At 41.5% G+C, this 24,081-nt stretch overlaps 1 protein-coding gene across 3 annotated transcripts in view; it reads left to right on the forward strand.

Moving 5' to 3' along the window:
- LOC138795556 (uncharacterized) overlaps nucleotides 1-24,081 on the forward strand; it is a 95,056-nt gene that overhangs the window by 34,099 nt on the left and 36,876 nt on the right. For all 3 annotated transcript variants that reach the window (XR_011363627.1, XM_069974815.1, XM_069974816.1), the window contains 9 exons: nucleotides 186-385; nucleotides 1,471-1,626; nucleotides 3,661-3,754; nucleotides 13,827-13,961; nucleotides 15,036-15,178; nucleotides 17,292-17,403; nucleotides 18,735-18,784; nucleotides 19,792-19,962; nucleotides 21,888-22,005. Coding sequence is in view for 2 of the 3 variants with exons in the window: in XM_069974815.1 (XP_069830916.1) it covers nucleotides 186-385; nucleotides 1,471-1,626; nucleotides 3,661-3,754; nucleotides 13,827-13,961; nucleotides 15,036-15,178; nucleotides 17,292-17,403; nucleotides 18,735-18,784; nucleotides 19,792-19,962; nucleotides 21,888-22,005 (1,179 nt within the window). In the remaining variant the exon portion in view is untranslated. The remainder of the gene's footprint in view (nucleotides 1-185; nucleotides 386-1,470; nucleotides 1,627-3,660; nucleotides 3,755-13,826; nucleotides 13,962-15,035; nucleotides 15,179-17,291; nucleotides 17,404-18,734; nucleotides 18,785-19,791; nucleotides 19,963-21,887; nucleotides 22,006-24,081) is intronic.

Below are 24,081 nucleotides of genomic sequence, written 5' to 3' on the forward strand. Positions count from 1 at the left end.
GCTAGCTTTAGTTTGAAACCTACTACAAGTCACCACATTTACTACTTCTCGCTCCAATGGTTTCTATTAAGAAGGATGGTATGGAAGGATTAAAATTGCAGAGGGGGGGGGGGGGGGGGGGGGGGGGGGAAGAAATGGCCTCCAGGTCTGAGGTTATATTTTTACAATATCTTTTCCTGCTCTAGCTGTTTGGGGAGCTTTTGATAGAAGATCCAGTCATGGTCCGACATATCTGCGTGTCAGCACTGAACTCAGCTGATGAAGATAAAAAGCACGGCAGAGGAAAGCAAATCCATATCCTGGACACATTCAGCAAGATGCTAGAGCTCATCACTCTGCGTTACAGAATAATTGAGACCTCATTTGAAACGGCACTTCTCTCCAGGTGAGACGAATTTAGCCAGACATCCCAAGGAGAATACAGTGATTAGGAGGGAGATTTATTCATGCAGTTATATGCAAGGTCATCAAATACTATTGGATTGCTTCAAAAGTAACAGTTAACAGATAAAGAAAGACAGTGATCCCCATACAAGTAAGCCCTAGAGATATATTATTGTATTCACGATCCAAAGCCACCACCCCAGCGAACTCTGGGTGACCCTAGGTCAACGATGTATCGCCTATTGCCAACTGCCAGATGTGGGTCCCCTAAGGGCCCTATTACATGGGACGATTATCTTGCGAAAATTATTGTTCAAATTTAAACGATAATCGTTCTGTGTAATTGCAGGCAACAATCAAAAAATCGCTTGTATGTTGTTGTTTTTTGCTTTAGATTTGAACCTAAAATTATCGTTAATCGTTCGCTGTAATTCCACATTTGGTCGCTCAAATTCCGCATTTTTTCAGTGTAATTGCACATTGTTCATTGTATTGCTGGGATCAGATGGAGTAAACGATGATAGTAACGATCGCAATAACGATCATAGTAACCATCGTAACTAACGACCATCGTTCTGTGTAATATGGTGAACAATTTGCCCCGTGTATTAGGACGCTAAGTCTACTTGTGTGGAGTCTAATTAGGGGGGAGGGGGGCTTAGTGCTTCCAGCGAGTCAGCCAGATTACCCTCACCGTACCATTCCATGTTTTGAAATGGAGTTATTATATCAGTGACTTTGCAGTATAATGAGCTAAGTCAAACGTCAGTAATGGAAACGGACGCAATGGTCGTATCATTTTAGAAAAGGAGGAGATGAGAAGATTGATTAATAGTTTTGTGGGAAAAGTTCCAGAAGGATCGCCCACTTGATTACTTAGCACAAGCTGAGGTTTGCATGGATAGATAGCAAGTTATAGTGGAACATTTCCCAAAAACCTATATATAAACTATATATAACCTATATAAAAACTATCTAGCCCTACAAGTAAATTTAATCATTACAGAGAAATCTGATTTCCAATAGCAAGTGACTTCTGAATGTTTTCAGCATAATCATTGATAAACTTCCTTAATTGTTTCTAAGGACTTATATAAGGTTTGCTGAAGAGATGGGATTTAATCAGTTTCACCTGTACATAAGACCAGTCCAGTTTGAATTTGCATCACACAAGAGTCAAGGGGAGCAGAAGCCTCCTATGTTCATCACATCTCTCCTCGAGGATGACAGCTGTGTGGACAGGTAGGACTATTAACATTTTTTTTCCAGTGACTTATCGGCATAGTGATCCTGGTGGGTGGTCCTTTATTCAAAATGCCACCCGATTCCTGCGCTTGGCGCCATTTTCTTCTTGTGCACCAGCCCATTATGTGCACTGGAGGCGGGCCCTGCGTCCTCAGCGACAAAGCCATGCTGGATTCTAATGGAACCATGACACCGCGGGGATTGGATATCGTTCTACTGGGGGCGCCGGGCCTACCTCCAGTGCATAGAGCGGGCAAGTGCACAAGAAGAAAACGATACTGAGCGTGGGAACCAGGCGCCCTTTTGAAAAAAGGACCGTGCCACCGTTATCTTCTGAAAAAAATGGTACATTAGCTTTAAATGGTCACTCCAGGTTTACCAAAAATATAATTTGTTTAGAGTACATTTACACGTATCATATCACGGGGGATTTCATGCAGCTGCGAATCTGATTAGCATTACAGTCTTTGAAACTCTATTCCTGCAGCAGATTTTGATTCCAATGCGAGAATGTCCATAATACTGCCATTATGTTAAAAATAACAAAAAAAAGCCATACTTACCTGTCCATACTCCCCCGGTGCCTTCCTGTGGCATCTGCGGGTCCTCTGCTCACTGACAGCCCACTTAGCCAATCACTGGCTGAGATGGGACAGCTCTGGCTGATTAGCAGACAGAGCTGTCAGTAAGTGGGGGACCTCACTCAGGAGGGCATCAGGGGAGCATGGACAGGTAAGAATGGCTTCTTTATTGTTTTTTTAACATAACAGCAGCACTATATATTCATGTTTACAATACAATGGACTGTCATATACTTTAATAATGATCAAGACAAGAATTTCAGGATGAGAAACTGGCAGTGTGAAACCCGCTGCGATACGGTACATGTGAACGTTTTTAAGATTTGTGTCTGATGTCATTCAATTGGAACTTTTACTGTTTACTTCTAGACGATAAGCTGGCCTTACTGTATTCTGTGGAATTGTAATGGATTTTTATAGCAGATTTGTTGCACCACACATCACAACGTAGTCTGTTGCACAATCCACATTCAAAAGTATGGACATTTTGCCACATCTGAACGCACCCTTCAAATTCATTATTTCAAAACACTTCACACAAAAGGGTTATTATTAGAGACAAGCGAATTTACAGTAATAACAAAGTGAAGCACTCTGTTATCTCTGCAATCCGCTCATCCAGGTGCTGGGAAAAGCTGGATCCAGTCCTGGGAAACTCCTCCCAGTTTCCCAGGAATGGATCTAATTTTCCAGGCACCCGATCAGGAGCGGCACAGAGCGGCAATCAGTTGAAAGGCAGCAGGCTGATGAGCGGATTGCAGAAATAACAAAGTGATTTGCTTTGTTATTACTGTAAATTTTCTCATCTCTGGTTATTCTTGTGAGACCCTACTCTAGTCCCTCCTCCTTCGTTATTTTTAGACAAGATTACTTAGTGTTGGACTAATAACTAGCCAGTTATGCATTTTTTACTTATTAGCATATATTTTTAAGTAAATAGCCATGTTTATGAATTAGAAAATGCTATATATTGTATCTGCTGTTTCAACCTGATAAGAATCTTTAAAAAAAACAAGCAAAAAAAAAACAAAAAACAGGCGCAGCAAATGTTTTTGAGTGCGGGTATGTTCACACTGAGCAAATGTGGCGGAATTTCTTGGTGGAACTCTCCGCCTGCCTAAGTGTCAAACGGCGTCTCTATGGGAGGATTGTGCGCCTCCACTCTCCGTTCAAAGAATTAACATGTCAATTCTTTAAGCAGAGAGCGGAGGGGCGTGAGCCCTCCCATAGAAATGCTGTCTGACACTGAGGCAGGTGGGATTCCGTGGCGGAGAGTTCTGCCATGGAATTCAGCCACATTTTCTCAGTGTGAACATACCCTAAGAGTGATGAATACACTTGCTTACGGTAGTAGCTTGAACTCCTTATAAAGATGTCTGTAGCATTCCACAGTAATATTCCATTATGTGTAGTGTTAGTGATGTTTATAATACTTTTTTTCTCGATTAAGATATTCACCTTCCTCACAACTTCTTGCCATTCATGAAGTTGATGACAACCAGATTGGGAAGTTCAGTTTCATAACAAGAGAAGGTATATTACAGGTGAGATTCCCAATAATATGGACATAAGTATCTCACTACAATTAGGGTCCTTTTACACACACAGTTTATCCATCAGATTTTTGAAGCCAAAGCCAGGAATGAATTTAAAGAGGAGAAATCTCAGCCTTTTTCAGCCTTTCCTGGCTTTGCCTTTAATAATATGTCAGATAAATATGTGTGTTGCAAAAGGCCCTTTAGATAACTCCCCTTTATTTCTTTCAGGTGGCCAACACCAAAGTACAATGCTCACTCACCCACATGCATCTGTTTTCCCCTGCAGACGTTCTCTGACCTGTTGCATTTTACTGCTTCTTTGGTGAGACCTGCTCTTTATGTTTCCCTATGAGACAATGGCTGTAGCATCTCATAGAGAAACATACAAAGCCTTGACAAACAGGTGAAGGTGAGTGAGCATGGCTCCCTGGTGCCAACAAGTCTTAAAAAATGTTGTTATTTAACAGTAAACCTCTATGTTTTATTAGCATTAAGGCCTTATTCACACATCCACAAGATGTGTCCTTAATTGCGGATCCGCAGTTGCAGACAAATTTAGATCCCGTTGTTTTCTATGTGCCTATTCACGTGTCGGCAATTTTTGCGGATACAGCGGGAGGAACGCCTGGAAAACTGGGATACAGCCTATGGCTATGGCTGTATCCCAGTTTTCTAGGCGGTCCTCCCGCTGGATCCGCCCGCTCCACGGAGCAGGCAGACAGCGGGAATCATTACCGAGGGTTCGGGTTCGTATGAACCTAAACCAAACTCGGTTCGGACCATCCCTAGTAGAAACATTAATATATTAATATATTCAATATTTCAAATATACCAGATGTTACATTTCAACCATACAGGCAAACTTATATGGGGTATTCTATATATGCAAAATTTAAAGGTTAAAAGAGAAAAATAAAAAGCCGGCAAATCCTGCTCTTCATTCTTGTCTGTGAAGCAAGAAGATGTCAGAAGATTAGGGGCCAGAAGAAGCTGATTGGGAGCTGCAGGGGACCAGGGCTAGATAGCTATACTATTTTTTTTCTATTTTAACCCAGCACCTGCAACATATACTGTATATATATATATATATATATATATATATATATATATACACAAAACTCTGAAAAACCCCTTCAATGATGGAGCTTTATTGGCCGCTCATTGGCTGTCTTTACAAGGCATAAACATTTAGGGCCCTATTACACAGGACAGTTATTGTGCAGCAAATTTTTATTTCTTTCAAATTAAAAAAAAAATCTTTCCCTGCGTATGCAGGCAACAATCGAAAAATCGCTCATGTGTCGTTTACCACGTCTTCATTGTTAATCGTTCACTAATGGTGTACGCATCGTTCATTGGTTATTACAATTGTTTGTGTACCAGAGTATACAAATGATCGTAATTATGATTGCAATTGCAATTTTATCTAAAGACCATTGTTCTGTGTATTATGGTGTACAATTTCCGGCCGTTCCCAAAAGCACTAGTTTGCAATCGATTAGCATTGTCTAATGGGACCCTAAGGGCCCTATTACACGGGACGATTATCGTGCGAAAAATTGTTAAATTGTTCGAATTTAAACAATAATTGTTCTGTGTAATTGCAGGCAACAATCGAAAAATCGCTCGTATGTCGTTGATAGTTCATTTAGGGCCCTATTCCACAGGAACGATAATCGGCCAAATCTGCCCGATTCGGCCGATTATCGCTCGGTGGAATAGAGAGAACAATCAGCCAATGATCGTGTCATCGGCTTATCGTTCATTTAGGGCCAGACCTAAAATCATCGTTCCCCCACCGTGCATCGATACGGTGGAATGGCTGGCGACCGACGATTTGAGAAGCGCAGCATACATTACCTGCAGGGATTCTCCTCCGCTCTGTCTTCCTTCCCGGGTCCCGTTCGCTCTAGCTTCAGAATGGCCTGTCAGCTGACGGAGCGCTCAGCCAATCACAGGCCGGGACCGCCGCGGCCTGTGATTGGCTGAGTGGCCTGTCAGCTGACAGGTCATTCTAGACCGCGCGGGACCCGGGGAGGAAGACAGAGCGGAGGAGAAGACCTGACAGGTAATGTAAGCTGCAAGGGCTGCAAGGACATCAGTAACGATGTCCCTGCAGCCCTCGCTCAACGATCATCGGGCCGTTTAATAGGCCTAGTAAACGAGCGGCGATCTAGCAGATCGGCGCTCGTTTACATCGTTGATCGGGCCCTGCTCGGCCCGTGGAATAGGGCCCTTAGATCTAAACCTAAAATTATCTTTAATCGTTAATTGTTCGCTGTAATTCCACGTTCGTTCGCTCAAGTTCCGCTTTTTTTCACTAATCGTTCAGTGTAATAGCACATTGTCCATTGTTTTTCTGGGATCAGAAGGAATAACGATCATAACTAACGATTATTGTTCTGTATAATATGGTGAACGATTTCAGGTTAACGATAAACAATCTCCTTTGCGATCGTTTATCGTTAGTCGTTAATCGTTAAAAATCGCTCAGTGTAATAGGACCCTAACACTCTATCCATTGAGGTGTAAGTATAGGTTATCAATGAGTTGAAAGTATATGTACTCTTTAGCTTATTGGACAGCAAAATAAAAGTACTGATAGCAGGGCAATGAAGAGGGGCAACAAAAAAATAAAAAGCACCTGTACTAGTGAAGCAGAGGCTAAGAATAGATGATGATGGTAGCAGAAAGTTATACAGACTTATACATTATTTCTATTTTAAAATATTAAGACTTCAGGTACTTATCAGCTGCTGTATGCCCTGCAGGGGGTGGTCTATTCTTACCAGTCTCCACCTCTATCTGTGTCAGGAACTGTCCAGAGCAGTAGCAAATCCCTATAGAAAAACGTTTCTGCTTTGGACAGTTCCTGTCAAAAACAGAGGTGGCAGTAGAGAGTGCTGTTTCAAACTGGAATGAATACACCTCTTCCTGTATGACATTTAGCAACAGGAAGGCTTGAGATTTATAAATGGAAGTCTTTTACATATCTGTATAATTTTCTGGTACCAATTGATTTGAAAAAGGGAAAAAAAAAGAAAGAAATTTTTTTTTTCCCACTTGAGTTCCCCTTTAATTTTCAAGATCTGGCAGATCTTGCTTTTTTTACACTGTTCCCAAAATTATATTCAGAATGAACAAGACAACATTTCTGAGAACAGTAGCCTGAATGAATAGATTGTTTAATGATTTGTCTCCAGGGAACTGTTTAAAGCATTGCAGAATCTGTTTGCACTATACAAAATAATAATAATAATAATAATAATAATAATAATAATAATAATAATAATAATAATAATAATAATTAAAGACCATTAAAGTTTTAGGAGAAAATTACTACTTTCTACCAAGTATTTAGACAGGGACTCTTTCTCTCCATAGTTGCTCTATGCAGCCACCTCTGTCCATAACAGGAACTGTCCAGAGCAGTAGCAGATCCTCATAAAAAAACCTCTCCTCCTCTGGACAATTCCTGTCATGGACAGAGGTGGCAGCAGAGAGCACTGTGTCAGACTGGAAATAATACACAACTTCCTGCAGGATATACAGCAGCTGATAAGTACTGGAAGACTGGAGGTTTTTAAATTGAAGTGAAATACAAATCTTTATAACTTTCTGACACCAGTTGATTTGAAAGAATACATTTGCTGAAGTATCCCTTTAATTCTACTAAATTCACTACAAATCTGAACCAAGATTCGGATTATTTCACATTTTACTGCTTTTTGGTGTTTTTTTTCCTGGCAATTTTTCTGTCATTATCTCATCTTCGGGTACGTTCACTGAGTAAACCAGGCAGAATGCCACAGCGGAGCTGCCGCCATGGACTCCGCTCAGAATCCTGTCTGCCTCAGTGTGTCATTGGGATGCCTTACCCGCCTCTGCTCTCCACAGCTCTCTATGTGTCAATTCTTTGAGCGGAGAGCAGAGGCGCGAGGCATCCTATTGACACACTGAGGCAGGTGGGATTCCGAGCAGAGTCAGAGGCGGGGGGCTGAGCCGCGGAATTCCTCCTGTTTTCATCAGTTTAAACAAACCCTTAGTGTAAATTACTATTGGCGTTTTATCCCTTGCGTTTTGTTTTTTTTCAGTATAAGTCATTTGATTCCAGGTTTTCCGTTGAAGAACTGGGGAAAAAACACTAATTTCCTCATAGACATGACAATATTCCCCCTATAGAAGTCTATGGCAAAACACCAAACACATAGCCTGCTACGATTTCACAAAGGAACAAAACAACAACGTCATAGCAAAAAAATGTCCTAGGGGTATTGCGTTTCTTTTTACCTTTTGACTATCAACTAACCTCTGGTCCCTGCGTTCTTGACCCCCAAAAAATGTCTAGTCAGAGTTCAGCCATATCCTACATGAGAACATACCCCTCTCCCAAATGTATTCACAGGATAAGGGATAAGAATTAATGGAGCACTGTCCCTACTGTTTATTTGAGGGGGACACGTTTCCACATTCTCCTGACCATTGGGACCCCCACCAATCAACTTGATAGCCCCTATCCTGTGGATTTTAGGGGGGGCAGCTACCTAGGCTGCACCTGGATGTATGTATGTATGTATGAGGGGGCGCAATACTTTACTTTGCCCCTGATGCTGCCCACACACAAGAGCCACTAAGTTGTGTATATATGATGTATATTTATGCTGTGATATGCGATATGATTGGTGTGTCCCTGTCACTTATAAAAACCTTTTGACAAACCTTGCAGATGTAGGTTTAAACCTTGCGATGCATGTTTTCTCTTCAAGATTTGAGTGTCCCTTTAATCCAGGGATATGCACATACATGCAGGAGTTCTACTAGCCACTGCTTCATCCTACTTGTGCAGGTGATAGATCTGTGTAGCAGGCAGATGTCCAGCTTTATGACTGCAATATGTGATGGACCCCCAACTCCCAAGCACAATAAGTTAAACCAAAGAACGCAAAATAAAGACACAACACATTGTAATCAGGTGTCAAAGGGTGCCAATTTTATTTATGATTACATGACACTGAAAATGGCAGACCCCCGACTCAAGAAGAGTCACCCTCCAGCACTCAGGCGAGGAAAAACCCCCTGTGGGGGAAACCTCGAGGGAGCCATGGCTGGAGAGTTGCCCTCCCCTGGGCTTAGAGGGTAATACCATTCTATAAATACAATAAACTAGATGTGCGAGAGATCTGGCTGCAATATCTGTCACCTTATTGATGGCAGATGTATCTCTTCTTCCTCACAGATCCAGGTCCGCTTCTCAGGAAGGTGCAGACTTGATGAAGGGGTAGTCTAAAGCAGACCACCCCTTTTCCCCTGCTAGAACCTCCAAATTATATCAAGGGTAGGGGGGAGTAACGTAGTCAAGCTCAAGGTTTTCTGGCGCATCCAAGATGGCACTGATCAGGGCGCGGTGCATTGCTTTATAGAACCTTCTTTATGACATAAGCGCTTGTCATCACTGTGCACGGTTGCTATGGTTACTGCAGGGAAACACATCCGAAGCATTAACCCATTAATGACTGGCTATGCGCTTTACTGCAGAGGTCACTAAGCACACTTGTGACCAAGCAAACAGCTTATGGTTAGGCCACACTAGGAACACTAAATACTATGGTTTGATGTGGCCCATAGCAACCAATCACAGCTCAGCTTTTATTTCTCAAATTACTCTGGTAAAATAAAAGCTGAACTGTGATTGGTTGCCATGCGCAACTTAGACAGTCTAACTTGCCCATAGCAACCAATCAAAGCTCAGCTTTAATTTGATAAGAGCTTGAACATATGAGAGGTGAGCTGTGATTGGTTTGATAAAGCTGCTCCATTGCTGTAAACATTATGATGATGATGACTAAAAACGCATGACATCAAGCTTCCCCATAATGCTTTGCAGTCAGCCTTTCCTCCTAACTTTTTGGAGGGACATTTGTGGTTCACAGACATTTCTATACACTACAATTCCCAGCATTTCCTGTCACTAGACACCACTGGTATACGGTTATATATAGCGCATTTGTTAACATGAAGGAGACTGCTGACAATCTGATATAATTGTATGTGGAAATGGCGGCCAAAGAGTAATACTAATAAAGCTGGTGAAATGAATAGAGAAGGAGGGGATCCACACCTGGAAATCCTCCAGAGTAGAGACAAGCAGTATGGGTGCCATGTAACACTACATTGCCCAGGCTTTCATAGGAAATCGGCGATCACCTGATTAGTTGATCACTGGAGAAAGCACACTGGTTGTACAAAAGGGGTTTTCTAGTTGTTTAAAAATAAAAATAGTCCACATTATTAAAGGGGTACGCCAGCAAAAAATAAAAATCTCTCATCAACTGGTGTCAGAAATTTGTAATTTACTTCTATTAAAAAAATCCAGTCTTCCAGTACTTATCAGCTGCTGTATGTTCTTAGGAAGAGGTGTTTTCTTTCCAGTCTGACACAGTGATCTCTGCTGCCATCTCTGTCTATGTCAGGAACTGTCCAGAGCAAGTTTCTGACATGAACAGAGGTGGCAGCATAGAGCACTGTGCCAGACTGGAAATAATACACCACTTTGTGCAGGACATACAGCAGCTGATAAGTACCGTAAGGCTTGAGGGTTTTTGATAGAATTAAATGACTAATCTATATAACTTTCTGAAACCAGTTCATTTCAAAGAAAACATTTTTCGCTAGAGTGCTCCTTTAAGGTTTAAAGTAGTTCTCTACAAATAGAATATATTAGACTTGGCAGCTTTCAGCTGGATTCACACTGTACGTTTATGAGGCGCTCTGGTTGGTGATCTCCCAAGTCTCTCAATAAGTTCAACAATCAAAATGTGTGTTAAAAACGCAACAGATTGTGTGAACACAGCCTTCTCCCAGAAACAGCTTCACTCCTGTCTATAGATTTGTATTTTCTATTTCAGCAGGCTCCATTGAAATCAATAGTACTTCACCTGCAGCTTATGGAGAGGTGTGATGCTGTTTTTGCAGATTGTTTTTTTGCGGCGGAATGCGGAATCAGTCGGCCCACAGAATGGTGTATATGGAGCCGGCGGAAAGGCGCGCGGCTGTGAGCGCGTACAGGCGAGGGAATTCAGCGGAATTTATCCACGAGAATTCCGTAGTCTGAACACAAATTTGCAAGGACCTGCTGATTCAAATAGTTTACACAGACGCACAATGCCCTAATAGTTTTTTTGTGACACAGATCATGTCCCCAAAACAGATCCATAACATGGGTATGGGGCCATAGAAATCAATGTGTCTGCATGTGTAAAATGATGGGTGAAAAGTGCCATGATGTCTCATCCGAATATACCAATTTTTAGGATCCAACTTGCACCACATGATGGAATAATCTGCAAGTTTGAGTCTCTTATAAAGTAAGAAACCAGACACTTTCTAGAGCAACATTAATACCAATCTCATTTCTAGGTCAAAAAGAGGGACTTTTGGCCAAAAGTAGGGTTGTCCCTCCAAAGAGTATTATAGAATTTGTATTATGCTCTCATCCAGTGGTTGTGTCATATTAGGGGTTGTAATGTTCTATGCAGAGGGTATAATAAAAATAGATAATGGTCGTATTAGGGGTTATGGTCTTCTATGTATGCAGAATAATAATAATAATGTATTGTGGTCACGTTGAGAGTAGTAGTGTTTTATGGGGTTGTTTTTTTTTTATAAAACTGTGCAATATGTCCTGATAGGATTTCTTTAGTGAAATAGAAAATCTAGATCACATTCTAGACAAATCACAGTAATTTATGAGCCATAACATTATGATTCAGAATGAAATACAAAAAACAGGAGGTATGAATTGCAGTATGAATTTTGGGAGTCTATGTAAAACAGATGGTATTAAGCAGCGTCCATTATAACTATATGGGGAGGTATCTGGCAGGGAGCAAAAAGAGTAAAAACCTGGTCTAAACTATTTTTAGACTGTCTAGTTCAAGTTTTCTAAATTGACTTTTTTATTTATTCAAAGAGGGAAAGTTTTTTTTCTCAAATCAACTGGTGTCAGAAAGTTTTATAGATTTTTTAATCGCTTCTATTTAAAAGTCAAGTCTAACAGTACTTATCAGCTGCTATATGTCCTGCAGGAAGTGGTATTTTCTTTCTAGTCTGACACAGTGTTCCCTGCTGCCACTTCTGTCCCTAATAGGAACTGTCCAAAGCACTAGAGGTTTTCTATGGGCATTTGCTACTGCTCTGGAGCACCGTCCTCTCTGTTTATTTTTAGGGGTCACTTTCACATTTTCATGACCACTGGGACCCCCACCAATCAGCTTGATATCCCCTATCCTATGGATTTTAGGGGGAGCCCCTGCCCGGCCGTGTCGAACTTGGGTACCTTGAGCCCAACTGGTAATTTGATTCTTGGGGCCACCCCAGTGGCATAGCTACCATAGAGGCAGGGAAGGCGGTTGCTATGGGGCCCGTGGAGGGAGGGGGCCCAGGAAAGATAAGAGCCTCCTGTGTCCTTTTGCTTAACCCCTTATTTACTGCAGTGTGTAAGTGACCCAGTGTTCTCTAACATGCTGCAAAACAAAGAAAGGGTTAATACAGAAGACAATTAGCTCTCTGCCTGACTACTCTGATAACCTCTGACCTCTGTTCTCTGGGTTCCTGCAGAGGTCAGGGGTTATGAGAGCTAATTGTCTTCTGTATTAACCCTTTTTTGTGTTGCAGCATGTAAGAGAACACTTGGTCACTTATACACTGCAGTAAATAAAGGGTTAAGCAAAAGGTAGTCTGCTCCTGCACCTATGTATATAACCATAGGAATCTGCCTCTGGCCACAAGAGAATTTTTTTTGGGCCACATCACTGAGTATATATATATATATATATATATATATATATATATATATATATTAGTGTGTAGAGGAGGGGGGGCCCCCATACAGTTTTTTTGCTATGGGGCCCCATGAATCCTAGCTATGCCCATGGGCCACCCCACATACACCAAATATAACAAGCACCAAACCTTTCACATTACTATAGCCACTTTGTACAGCACTGTGTATATGACCAGCGATGCTAGCTCACTGCTAGTAACTTGTCAGTCACTCTATGCAAACAGCATAACCTGCCACTTAAGTTTCTTGAAAGGGGAAGTTACATGAAACTAACGAATCTCAGGTAGGCAGGAACATAATAAAGAAAGTATACTTACCCATCCCCGTCCCCCATAGTGCTTCCTTAATGATATCCAATAGCCACCAGCGTCCTGCAGCTCCTCCAGCTGCAACATCACATATTTGGCTGATGGATCACCCGCTCAGCGAATCACTGGCGGGGAATGGACACCGCTGCAAACACTGACTGGCTGAGCAGGCGATCCATCTGCCGAGTATGTGACATTGTAGCTAAAAGAGCTGGGGCCGTGACATACACCGAACCCGGTCGAAAATTACTATTAGCTGCTGTGGGAGAGAGAGCAGCACAGGGAATGGCGAGTTTAGTTTCTTTATTATCTTCTCAAACCCCCTCCACCTGAAGGGTGAGGTGGCTGAGGGCCCCAGGGGAGAGGAGAGGGGCTGTGCTAAATCTGCACCCTACATGCTACTGCTTGTCACCCCAGTCACCCCCTGCCTCTATATAATATGATGTAATTCCAGGTTACTATATAGAGGCAGTGAGTGACAGGCATGTGCAGCAGTGCTGGGTGATTATATGTCGTCCTGGAGCTGCTAGACAGAGAGGCCCACCTCCTGGTTAGGGGCCCAACACAGCGTAGGGCCCACCGGGAGATTCCCCTGCTCCCCTGTGGGCCAATCTGAGCCTGACTGTATATACATTTATAACTGGCACCACTACAATATAACCTATTTTTATGATGTCAGTCGGCTAATTTATTTCTTGGCAAGAACTAAGAAACATTTATGTTACCGAGCTGCTGCTTACAGATTGGGCTACAGTCTGCTAATGATCAGTATGAGATGTTGCCACTAGAGCTGGAGGTTGCTAATGCCTATAATTACTGCTGAAATGAACTATGCACGTGATATAATTGTATTTCCACTGATCTACTGTACTGCGATTAGCCGGGTTTTTCTGCTGTACTTCACCTTCACTTTGTGCTTCCTTTCAAGTTACTGAATAAATGTGGAGTAGAAAATATGCAAGTTGTGCTTGCCTGTCAAGTAAGCCAGAAGAATGCCCTTCTAGCTGCCAACCAGCTGGCATCATTTTCTTACATTTCATCCTGGAGCGCTCTGAATATGAAGGTTTGCATTAATACTAGGCTAGTGCTTTCTAATCTAAATACCTAATGACTTTCAAATATTTTTTTAATAATATATAAAAACGAACATGGACCAAAGCAGCCTAAGGCTGTGTTCTGACGCCACCAAAAAGACATTTTTACTTGACGGTCGCCATTAAACGACAGATAATGGCTGTTATTTGGCGCTTAAATGACAGCCATCCGGAAAGAAAGATGTAATTTTTATATAGTTGGAACATCGCCTAACATTTTAACAGTATCTAAATGCACTGTGTGGCTATGTTCACACATAGTATTTCCGTCAGTCTTTTTCATCCAAAACCAGGAGTGGGTTAAAAACACAGAAACTGGACAAATCTTTCCTTTATAATTTTGCCCTGTCAGTTCCACTTTTGGTTTTGGTTGAAAAAAATACTGACCAAAAGACTGACATAAATACTATGTGTGAACATAACCTTAAAAAAAAAATAGGGGGATGTTTATGAAGATTAGAGTCTTAAATTAAGCCCCTCCCCTAATTTCCCCACTGGACTCAGTAAGAGGCACATGCCTTTTAGTGAAACCAGCCTGACCTGAGTGGGGGATATAGTTGATGTACGTCAGGAGGTAGGGGCAATCTGGGCCCTGGTGTACGCCAGTGGTGCAGCCATCATAAATGTCCCCCAAAGTTTATAATAAAAAGCGAGACACAACTGATAATGTTAAATATATATATATATATATATATATATATGTATATATATATATATATATATATATATATATATATATATATATATATATCGGGATCATAAAACAAAACAAAGTAAAAAAAACATACATATACAATAGCGATAAAAGACTGTGTGAGGGGGGTATTGTACAATACATATAAATAATGTTTCAATACTGGCATGGACTATAAAGGGAATTATGCAGATAATGGGGAAAAAAAGAAATCATATGTAGGTTATATTCACACTGTCAAAATGTGGCAGAATTTTATACCTATGGTATTTTACATTCTGATTTTTTTTTTTTTTTTTTTACTGTGTGTGTCATTTGGAAACTTATACTTATATCATCTTTTATTTAGGAAGAAAACTCAGCAATACAACGTCAGTTCAGCTCCTCTACGAGTGAAAAAAGTTCCACATCTTGGGCAGTGGTTGAAAGTCAGCCATCCATTACACCAGTACCTCATTCCAATGAGAGCCCAGTACAGACACAAAATAAAAGGTACCAATATTATCAGTGAGTCCTGTAGGGATATTTAAAGGAGAAGTCAAGCAAAAAGTATTGTATTGCCCCCCAAAAGTTATACAAATCACCAATATACAGTTATTACGGAAAATGCGTATAAAGTGCTTTTTTCCCTGCACTTACTACTACTTATTTATTTCCTGGATAAAATGGTGATGTCACGACCCGACTCCCAGAGCTGTGCGGGCTGTGGCTACTGGAGAGGAAGATGGCAGAGGGATGCTCAGTGTTCTCAGTGCCCTGTGTCCCTCAGTGTCCCCCTGCCATCATCCTCTCCAGCAGCCACAGCCCGCACAGCTCTGGGAGTCGGGTCGTGACATCACCATGTTATCCAGGAAATGAATAAGTAGTAGTAAGTGCAGAGAAAAAAGCACTTTATACGCATTTCCCGTAATAAGTGTATATTGGTAATTTGTATAACTTTTGGGGGGAAATACAATACATTAATAAAAAATTTCGCCAGACTTCTCCTTTAAAGTACAGAAGGGAAACTAATTTAACCTCTCCTTTCATTTAACCACTTAGTTCCTAATATTACTATTAAACATGGCTCTAAGGGATTAAATAACTAGGAACAAAGTTATCTTTGAACATGTTCATTCAGTGACACACACTACCAAGATATTTGGAGACAGCAATTAAGTCCTATATAGTTTTTCTTGATCTGGGTATCCCTTCCTATTCTCAGTTAGGAACCCAAAACTATATTATGGGGTAAGTAGGGATAGTCCCTTGGTTCCAAAGTTAGCCTAGAAATACTTACCAACTGTATATCTTATTTATTTTTTTACATTTTTTTGGCATTCTGTCAGTATATACATTGACCACCTTACATGATCCAATTGCACATTTACTAAGGCTAGGTTCACACTACGTATATTTCAGTCAGTATTGTGGTCCTCATATTGCAACCAAAACCAGGAGTGGATTGAAAACACAAAGTATCTGTTCACACAATGTTGAAATTGAGAGGATGGCCGCCATTTAATGGCAAATATTTGCTGTTATTTTAAAACAACAGCTGTCATATTGAAATAATGGCAGTTATAAACTGTTATATGGCGGCCATCCTCTCAATTTCAACATTGTGTAGACAGACCCTTTCTGTGTTTTTAATCTACTCCTGGTTTTGGTTGCAATATGAGGACCACAATACTGACTGAAATTTACGTAGTGTGAACCCAGCCTTACTGTGATTTGTGTATCTATATATATTGACATTTTTGAGGTGGTCCTCTTTTGTATGTTTTTGCAAGTGATTACTTAAAAAAAATATTATTAATATTATTAATAAGTTAGGTTCTACTATAGTACTAGACCTAAATTTCCAACATTCCTATTTAAAGTGACACTTGTCACCCCCTTTTTGCATTTTGACTGCTCTCTACAGGTGTAATGGGTAAATTTTGCAGCTTTCATTACTTATTTTATATCACACCTCATGGTGCTTGTTCTGTTAAAAAGTAGTTTTTATCACCTGTGGATTGGTATATGTGGGCGGGGCCTCACGGCCTATGTGCCACATCGCTCCGCCCCTAGTGCCACTTAGCCCCGTCCCCATCCGTGACGTCATCGCCGCATAGGTCCCGCCCCCTCAGCAGCCATTGGAAGGGCCAGCCTAAAGCTCTAGGCCCCACCCCCCTAGATTGTCCCACACCAATGGTCGTTGAGGGGGCAGGGCCTATGTGGTGGTGATGTTGCAGATGGGGCGGGGCTAAGTGGCGCTAGGGGGCGGAGCAATGTGGCACATAGGCCACAAGGCCCCGTCCACATATACCAATCCACAGGTGATAAAAACAACTTTTTACCATAACAAGCACCATGAGGTATAATATAAAATAATGAATAAAAGCTGTAAAATTTACCCTTTTACACCTGTGGAGAGCAATCAAAATGCAAATAGGGCTGACAGTGTCACTTTAACACTATATATGTCTGTTAATATCGACGGCGTGGTATGATGATCATGATTATTATTTGCGGCTGCCTTTTCCTGCTATGATCCCAAGGTGGATATGTAGCCTAAAATTGATTGTACATTTATTTTAACTAAAACTAATAATATGTCATTGTACCTATTTTATTCTAGACCTCCTGAAGCATTTGTGTCAATTCAGTTAGAAAAAGCGGGTCCTCGAGATACAATGCTGAATACATTTCTTCAAAAAAAACAAGCCATGGGAACAGCTATGAGAAATCCTGTAAGAAGGAGCAAGCTTATTGTGTGTTTTTTCTGTGTTTTTGGGGGCTGCCATATTTGAGACACTAAAAAGACAGAACAGCTGCAATAAATGAAAGTTATTTTACAAAGAAGCAGAATAGATTATTACCATTTCCATGAAGTTTCGGAGTATCCCCCCATTCCTGAAAGACCACAGGGTGATACTGGAGATGGAGACATGCTCATTCTGTCTCTATCATTACAGAAAAGCTGACAGATGAGATTTTTTTGGCTGGTTTTTTTGGCTTAGGTCCCAGGGTACACTGAGCACTGAAATAATCCAAAATGTCTTCATGTGTATAGTAACAAAGATATAAATAAACACCAAATATAAACCAGATCCACATTATAGGTTATTTTCTGGTGATATATTCCCGTTAGAAGACGTAGCCTCATGGGACTTTCTAACATAACCCTACCAGATCCATGATGTAAAAACACACTGTTTTGATAAAAGGTTAGCACTAGAGATGAGCATGACTCAAGCATGCTTGAGTCCCCCCTCAGCACCGATCCAGCTGGCCCCCTCCATTGATGATCATGGGGAGGGGGGCCAAGGAAAAAGGTTACAGACATACAGTCATCCTCAGTGACCTGTGCCCATTAGGGAGCTTTGAGCAGGTTAGATTTGTGTAATGGAGCCACGTCACGGAGGGGAGGGGGTTTCCTCCCACTGGCGGCTGGCCGGCCCACCTCCAGTGCTTCAGCCTGGGCCGCTGCTCGTTAATAGACCGGCATCGTGCGCGGGAAACGGGCCATGGTTCAAAAAAAGGATTGCGGCCTTGGCTTGCCGGCGTCGTTCTATTCATGTGCAACACTTAGGGTGCGTTCACACCTACAGGATCCGCAGCAGATCTGCAGCAGATTTGATGGTGCAGATTTGATGCTGTGTTCAGTTATTTAAATGAAATGAAAATACGCTGCAGATCCGGAAAGTGTGAACGTACCCTTAAAGGGAATGTACCTGATGGTACATTCGCTTTAAAATCAGCAATGTATTTCACTGATATTTTCCTGGAGCAAAGTTAGTCAATGTTCACAGGACATTTGATTTCTAGAATGTGTGTTAAAAGTCAACAATAAGCTCCTTGACTTGATACATACCGGCTTTAGATCACTGGATATCAGTGACCTAGAATATGAAAAGTTTACTAAGAGATTACTTAGTGGGGACATTACTGCTCAGCGCTTCTTTTGTGTGAAATTATGTATACTAACATAACGTATTTCCTATCCCGATATTTTCTTATTTTCTGTGCAAACAATTTAACCTTAACATCTATTAGTAAAACGAGTCTGTGTGTTTTGCAGGAGGAAGTGGAAAAAGTGAAAAGAGATCTTGTAATGGATTATTGCCAGAAGTAAGTTACACTGAAATAGTGCACACTCATTTTGTTGCTATTTCTATATAGTATAATTTGGTACATGTGTTTCTTACAGGGGTTTTCTGACTATGAAACCTGTTTTAAATTGTTTAATTAATTAACACATATTGACAAATTAGATTTTTACTAACATATTGACAAATTATTTTACTAACTTTCTGTTGTTGTTCATGCTTTCCTTCTGCTGTCTCTTCTATTTTTTTTATTACCCAAAATCCTGTAATGAACTGTCTGGTCTTGCTGTACACTCTAGCTGGAAATTTAGTCAACCCTATCTCCTTGTTTGGGAGGCTTCTGTGGATATAGTTGGTGCGGCTATATTCATAAAATTGTAATGCGAGGGAGACAGAGTTTGCTGAATTTCTAGCTAGAGTGTAGAAACAGAGGTCTATTATAGGATGTACACTAGAAAGGAAGTAAGAAAACAACAGAACAGCCATTTTGAATCACAAGTAAAAAGAAAAGCATGCAAGACAAAGACAGTAAAATAACTTTATTTACCAATATCTGTTCATTTATTAGACAGTTAAAATAGGTTTAATCACCAGAAAACAACTTTAAACATATACCATAATGTAGGTTTAACTTTCCAAAATCAATAGCTACTATGTACTTCTACCACTACTCAAACATGCTTGTAAAATCCAATTAAAATTTGCAATTTTATTTTTAAAGATTTAATGGGTTGCACAGACAGGGGACTTTTATTATATATGGCCAGGGAGGGGTGATAAAAAATTATAATGTGCACTTACCTCCTTGGCTCCTGAGCCACCACCGGTATATTACATATCTGTCCTCGCTGTGCAGCCGTTTCCTGGTTCTGGAGTCGTCACTGATTGGTTGAGGGGTGCAGGAGCCAATGAGGTAATAGCAGTTTATTATTTTCAATCACCCCATCCTCTACGATATATGAAAAAAGTCCTCTACCCGGACAACTCCTTTAACTTTAAATATTTATCTGTATTTTATAACACTTTTAGGTTAATCAGAAGGATTTCTACCTACTCGCTCCGTGGACAAATCATTGCTTACTGCAACAGCTTGAAACAGCTGCTGGAAGAGTTTCCACTCATTTGTAAAACATATTTCATCATCGGGCATCCTCAAGAGAAAAAAACGGTTGTGAAAGATGAACCCCAGACAGATCCCAGGTTTGTAGATTACTTAAAGGGGTATTCCACTCAAACATAAATTTTCATGTTTTGCTGCCTTCCATACTTGTCATTATCTATTCTGTCGCCTTCCTCCTGCTTGAAGCTTTTTTGTAATTCGGGGAGGGTAAAGGCCCTATTACACAAAGTGATTATTGGCCATATAATCGTCTTGTGTAATAGAAGACAACGGTCAAATACAGATAGGTGAAGCGCTGAGGAATCTGTGTGCGCTATACAAATAAAATTATTATTATTATTATTATTATCATTGTCTTTCAACATGTAAAAAAATCAACGCTAATGATAGCAGCGATATGCAGCCGTCGCTCCATGTAATAGGAGCGGCGGCAGCAGACCACCTCTATGTTCTATTGGCTGCCCGGACAATCTAGTGATCACCCAGGCAGCCCCCCCAGCTCTTACCTGCTCGCTGCCGGCGTGTGTAATAGCGCCAGGAGCGAGCAGGGGTCGAGGAGCAAGCGAAAGCTGACCTGACAGGTCAGCGCTTGCTTGCTCCCTCTCGTTGCTCCGAGCTTTACTCACAGCGAGTTCATCAGCAACTTCACCTCAGATTACCCTTCCAGCATTACAGTCAGGGACTTGTTTACATCAGCCATCTCAGAAGGGAGAGGGAGGACCCAGCAAGGTGAGTATAGTGTTTTTTTATATATTATTATTATTATTACTATTATTATTATGATAGATAGATAGATATCGTGAGACAGTGACAGGAATAGTCATGGGGAATTGCTATATCTCCCCGAGATACCTGTAAAATGTGTGCGCTAGCTAGGTGCATCTTGGGTAAGCTGGGTGAGGCACGGAGGAATCTAGGAAAGCTGAAAACCCATAGTAAACTACTTGCTATGGGAGTTTTTGGCAGTGGCTGTCAACAGACCTGCATTTTTCTGGCATGACAGGCAGGTTGGTAGTGGGGCCTGCCATTCCTATCCTGGCCAGTCTGGGTTTTCTTGTCTGGCCCATTTCAGCCCAGTTGCTGGAGAACAGCTCATCACTGGGCTCATAGGAGGTACATAGTGTGCAGAGGGAATATCTCTCCGAGGAGTGGAGAGCGTGAGATCTGCCAAAGCCTCTACTGGGACTTTAAACCACACTGGTATTGTACCATCTTGTGCTGTTTTATGTTGGGTGACTGGTAGTAAGTCACCTGTATAGCTAGGATTTGCTGTTTTTAGTTAGAACTCAGACACGCAGGATTTATTTTACTTGTGCGTATGTGTTTAATGGCTGTATTTCCTTTGCAGTAATAAACAGCAGCATCCCTGTTTTAAAATATAGGTTTTTGTCCCTGTCTCTGACTGACATTCCTGCTATTTGCCTGCTCTACAGAGCTATTCTCCCACAATGTATCATTTTTTTTTTAATTATTTATTTACCTATCTTATTCTACCTATCTTACATACCAACTTTCAGTGCATAATTGGCAGTAGGTTTCCTTATTTGTGAATTTGTTTGCAATACCTGAGTTATTTTGTTTCCTGTTTAAGGCTATGTTCACATTACGTGAACACCCAGCCGTTCCGAGACCCGGGTGATCTTTCCGGCCGTGGAGCTCTGATGCGGGCGCATCAGCGCGCGCCCGCGTCAGAGCTTCCCATAGCCCACAGTGAAGCAAGTGGCCGGAGCCGCTTGCTTCACTGTGTGAACTGACAGGTCTTTCTGCGGCCGGAATTCACTGAATTCCGGCCGCAGAAAACTGACATGTCAGTTTTTTCCGGCGCCGCATGGGATCCCGGCCGGAGCACATACAATGTGTGTACGCTCCGGCCGGGATGCCATTGAAAATAAGGCTATGTTACACGCCGCAAAACTACAGCCGTAGTTCTGAGGCGAGAACTACGGCCGTAGTATTACGTAGTGTGAACATAGCCTAAATATGTTTTATCCTTTATGATCTACAGAACATTTCAGGAGCGCCCACATACCTTGCTGTCCGAAAACGGGAACATTTTTGTCAATTTGTGGTATATTCCTCACACATCTGAAATACTTTCATCTTTTAATATGCTACCGGAGAAGGTATGTTGGAATAATATTTTAAACTGCCTTTAATATGTGAGGATTTCTTTCTGTTAGAATATGAAAGAAATAGACAGCATCAAAGCAGAGTATACAAAATGACTATCTTTCTCATATACAAAGTTATTTATCAGCTGCTGAAATGTCATCAATTGAAGTAAGAATGTGGTACCCGGATTGGGATGATAGGTGGAGTAGCAGCTTAGGGTAGTAGTGGCTGGTTGACCCTGTGGATCCCTTCTACCTTGTCACTTTAGTCAATGTGGGTCAGCATAAAGTGTAAGTCAATTATCCTAGGGTACACCGACGCATGGTGTATGAGGGTGTAACAATGATGCGAGATTACACAGTCCAGGTACAGATGTAACTTGCAAACCAGCATTCTTGTCATTTGATGGGACATACCAAAGTTTCCTGACCACAGCAGAGGACATACAGCCGAAGTAGTGCACAGTAGTGTGAGCCTCTCCCCAGCTGTCAATCACTTTCACTTCATTGCAGTCTATAATGCTGCGTTTACATGGAGCGATAATTCGCCCAATCGATCATTTAAAGATTTTGAAGCAACAATTTGGTTTTTATAACGATCAGCAGTTAGATGGAGAAAAATCGTTATTGCGATCGTTTTGAAGTCACATAGGGTGAATCTTGGAAAGACTGTTTACACAAAGCGATCTGCGAATTTTTAGCAAACCACCAACGACGATTTGCGAACATCCTGAAAGACCAAAATGAACGATTTATTGCTCGTCACTTAATAGTTTCCTGTGTTTACACAGAGCGATTATTGCTCAAATGCGATCGTTATTGCGAAATTTGAACGATAATTGTTCAGTGTAAACGCAGCATATAGCAAAAGAGTGGCATGTTTGGCTGGCCAGGAAGTGGAACGCACTGGAGACTCGGGTATTCCCTTATAGACTCTGCACGGTGCTGTGATCACTAACTTTACAACCCAGACCTATCTTTGGTGTAGAAAGCAACTGGATCAGGAGTTTTGGGGCTTTTGTAGCATACAAGACTTCCGTTTCTTGCTTGTACCAAATGTTACTGGGAACTAGAAACTGATTAGGCTTAATGCTTTTTACATCGCCTATCAGAGAGCCGAAAAGCCATGTCTGCATTCTAGCCTAAGCTAGCCTAGACAGAAGTATGTATTCTCACTACCTTGGTCAAGCTAGGACAGATTAAGGCCCTGTTACATGAAACAATTATTAGCCGTATTCAGCAGATATTGGCCGTTATGGCTGATAAACATCTGGTGTAATAGAAGACAACGATCAGCCGACATCAATGATGCCAGCTGATTGTTGTCTGCCGTTGTCTTTCAACATGTTGAAAGAAAAAAGACTAAGATAGCAGCGATCTGCTGCTGTTGCTCCGCGGAATATAAGCGGCGGCAGCAGATCGCTGCTATCTTCTATGGGCTGCGCAGACAATCTAGCGATCACCTAGGCAGCCTCCCTGCGGCCCCCCCCCCTTCTCTTACTCGCTCGCTGCCGACACGTGTAATAGCGCTGGCAGCGAGCGGGGAACGAGGAGCAAGCGAGCACTGACAGCTGTCTCCATTGCCCCAAGTAATAGGGGCTTTAGAAAGATTTACCTCTGTGGGGAGAGAGGCTTTACATTAGTCTGACAGTGTTGAACCTCCCTCAGACCACAATTTAGAAAGAAGCTCCTGAGAGAAGATCATGTGACCAAGTTTATTACTTCCTTGACACGTGACTCACTAGGAGTGGTAATAATGTGCAATGCTAACCTTGCACTTCCATAATTCCTCGGTGTATGTAATACTAGCAGTAGTAAGCAACATCACAAGGAAAATTAGAAAATGACAGTATACAAGTTAAACTTATCATATCCAAAAACAATTTAAGACACTGTGAGAGACTCTTCAGCCAGACAATAACTTTGCACTGATAGTAGCTGAGATACAGGTACCGGCAGGACACTGCCACAGACGCAAAGATTAGGGCTCCACTACTTTGAGATGCTGATTTCAATATACCTGCTTCTAAAAAGTAACCTGAATAGTGATAGCCATAAGTGTTTGTATATGTGGTAATTTGGATTAAC

This window comes from Dendropsophus ebraccatus, chromosome 6, assembly GCF_027789765.1.
Source record: "Dendropsophus ebraccatus isolate aDenEbr1 chromosome 6, aDenEbr1.pat, whole genome shotgun sequence".
Classification (NCBI taxonomy): domain Eukaryota; kingdom Metazoa; phylum Chordata; class Amphibia; order Anura; family Hylidae; genus Dendropsophus; species Dendropsophus ebraccatus.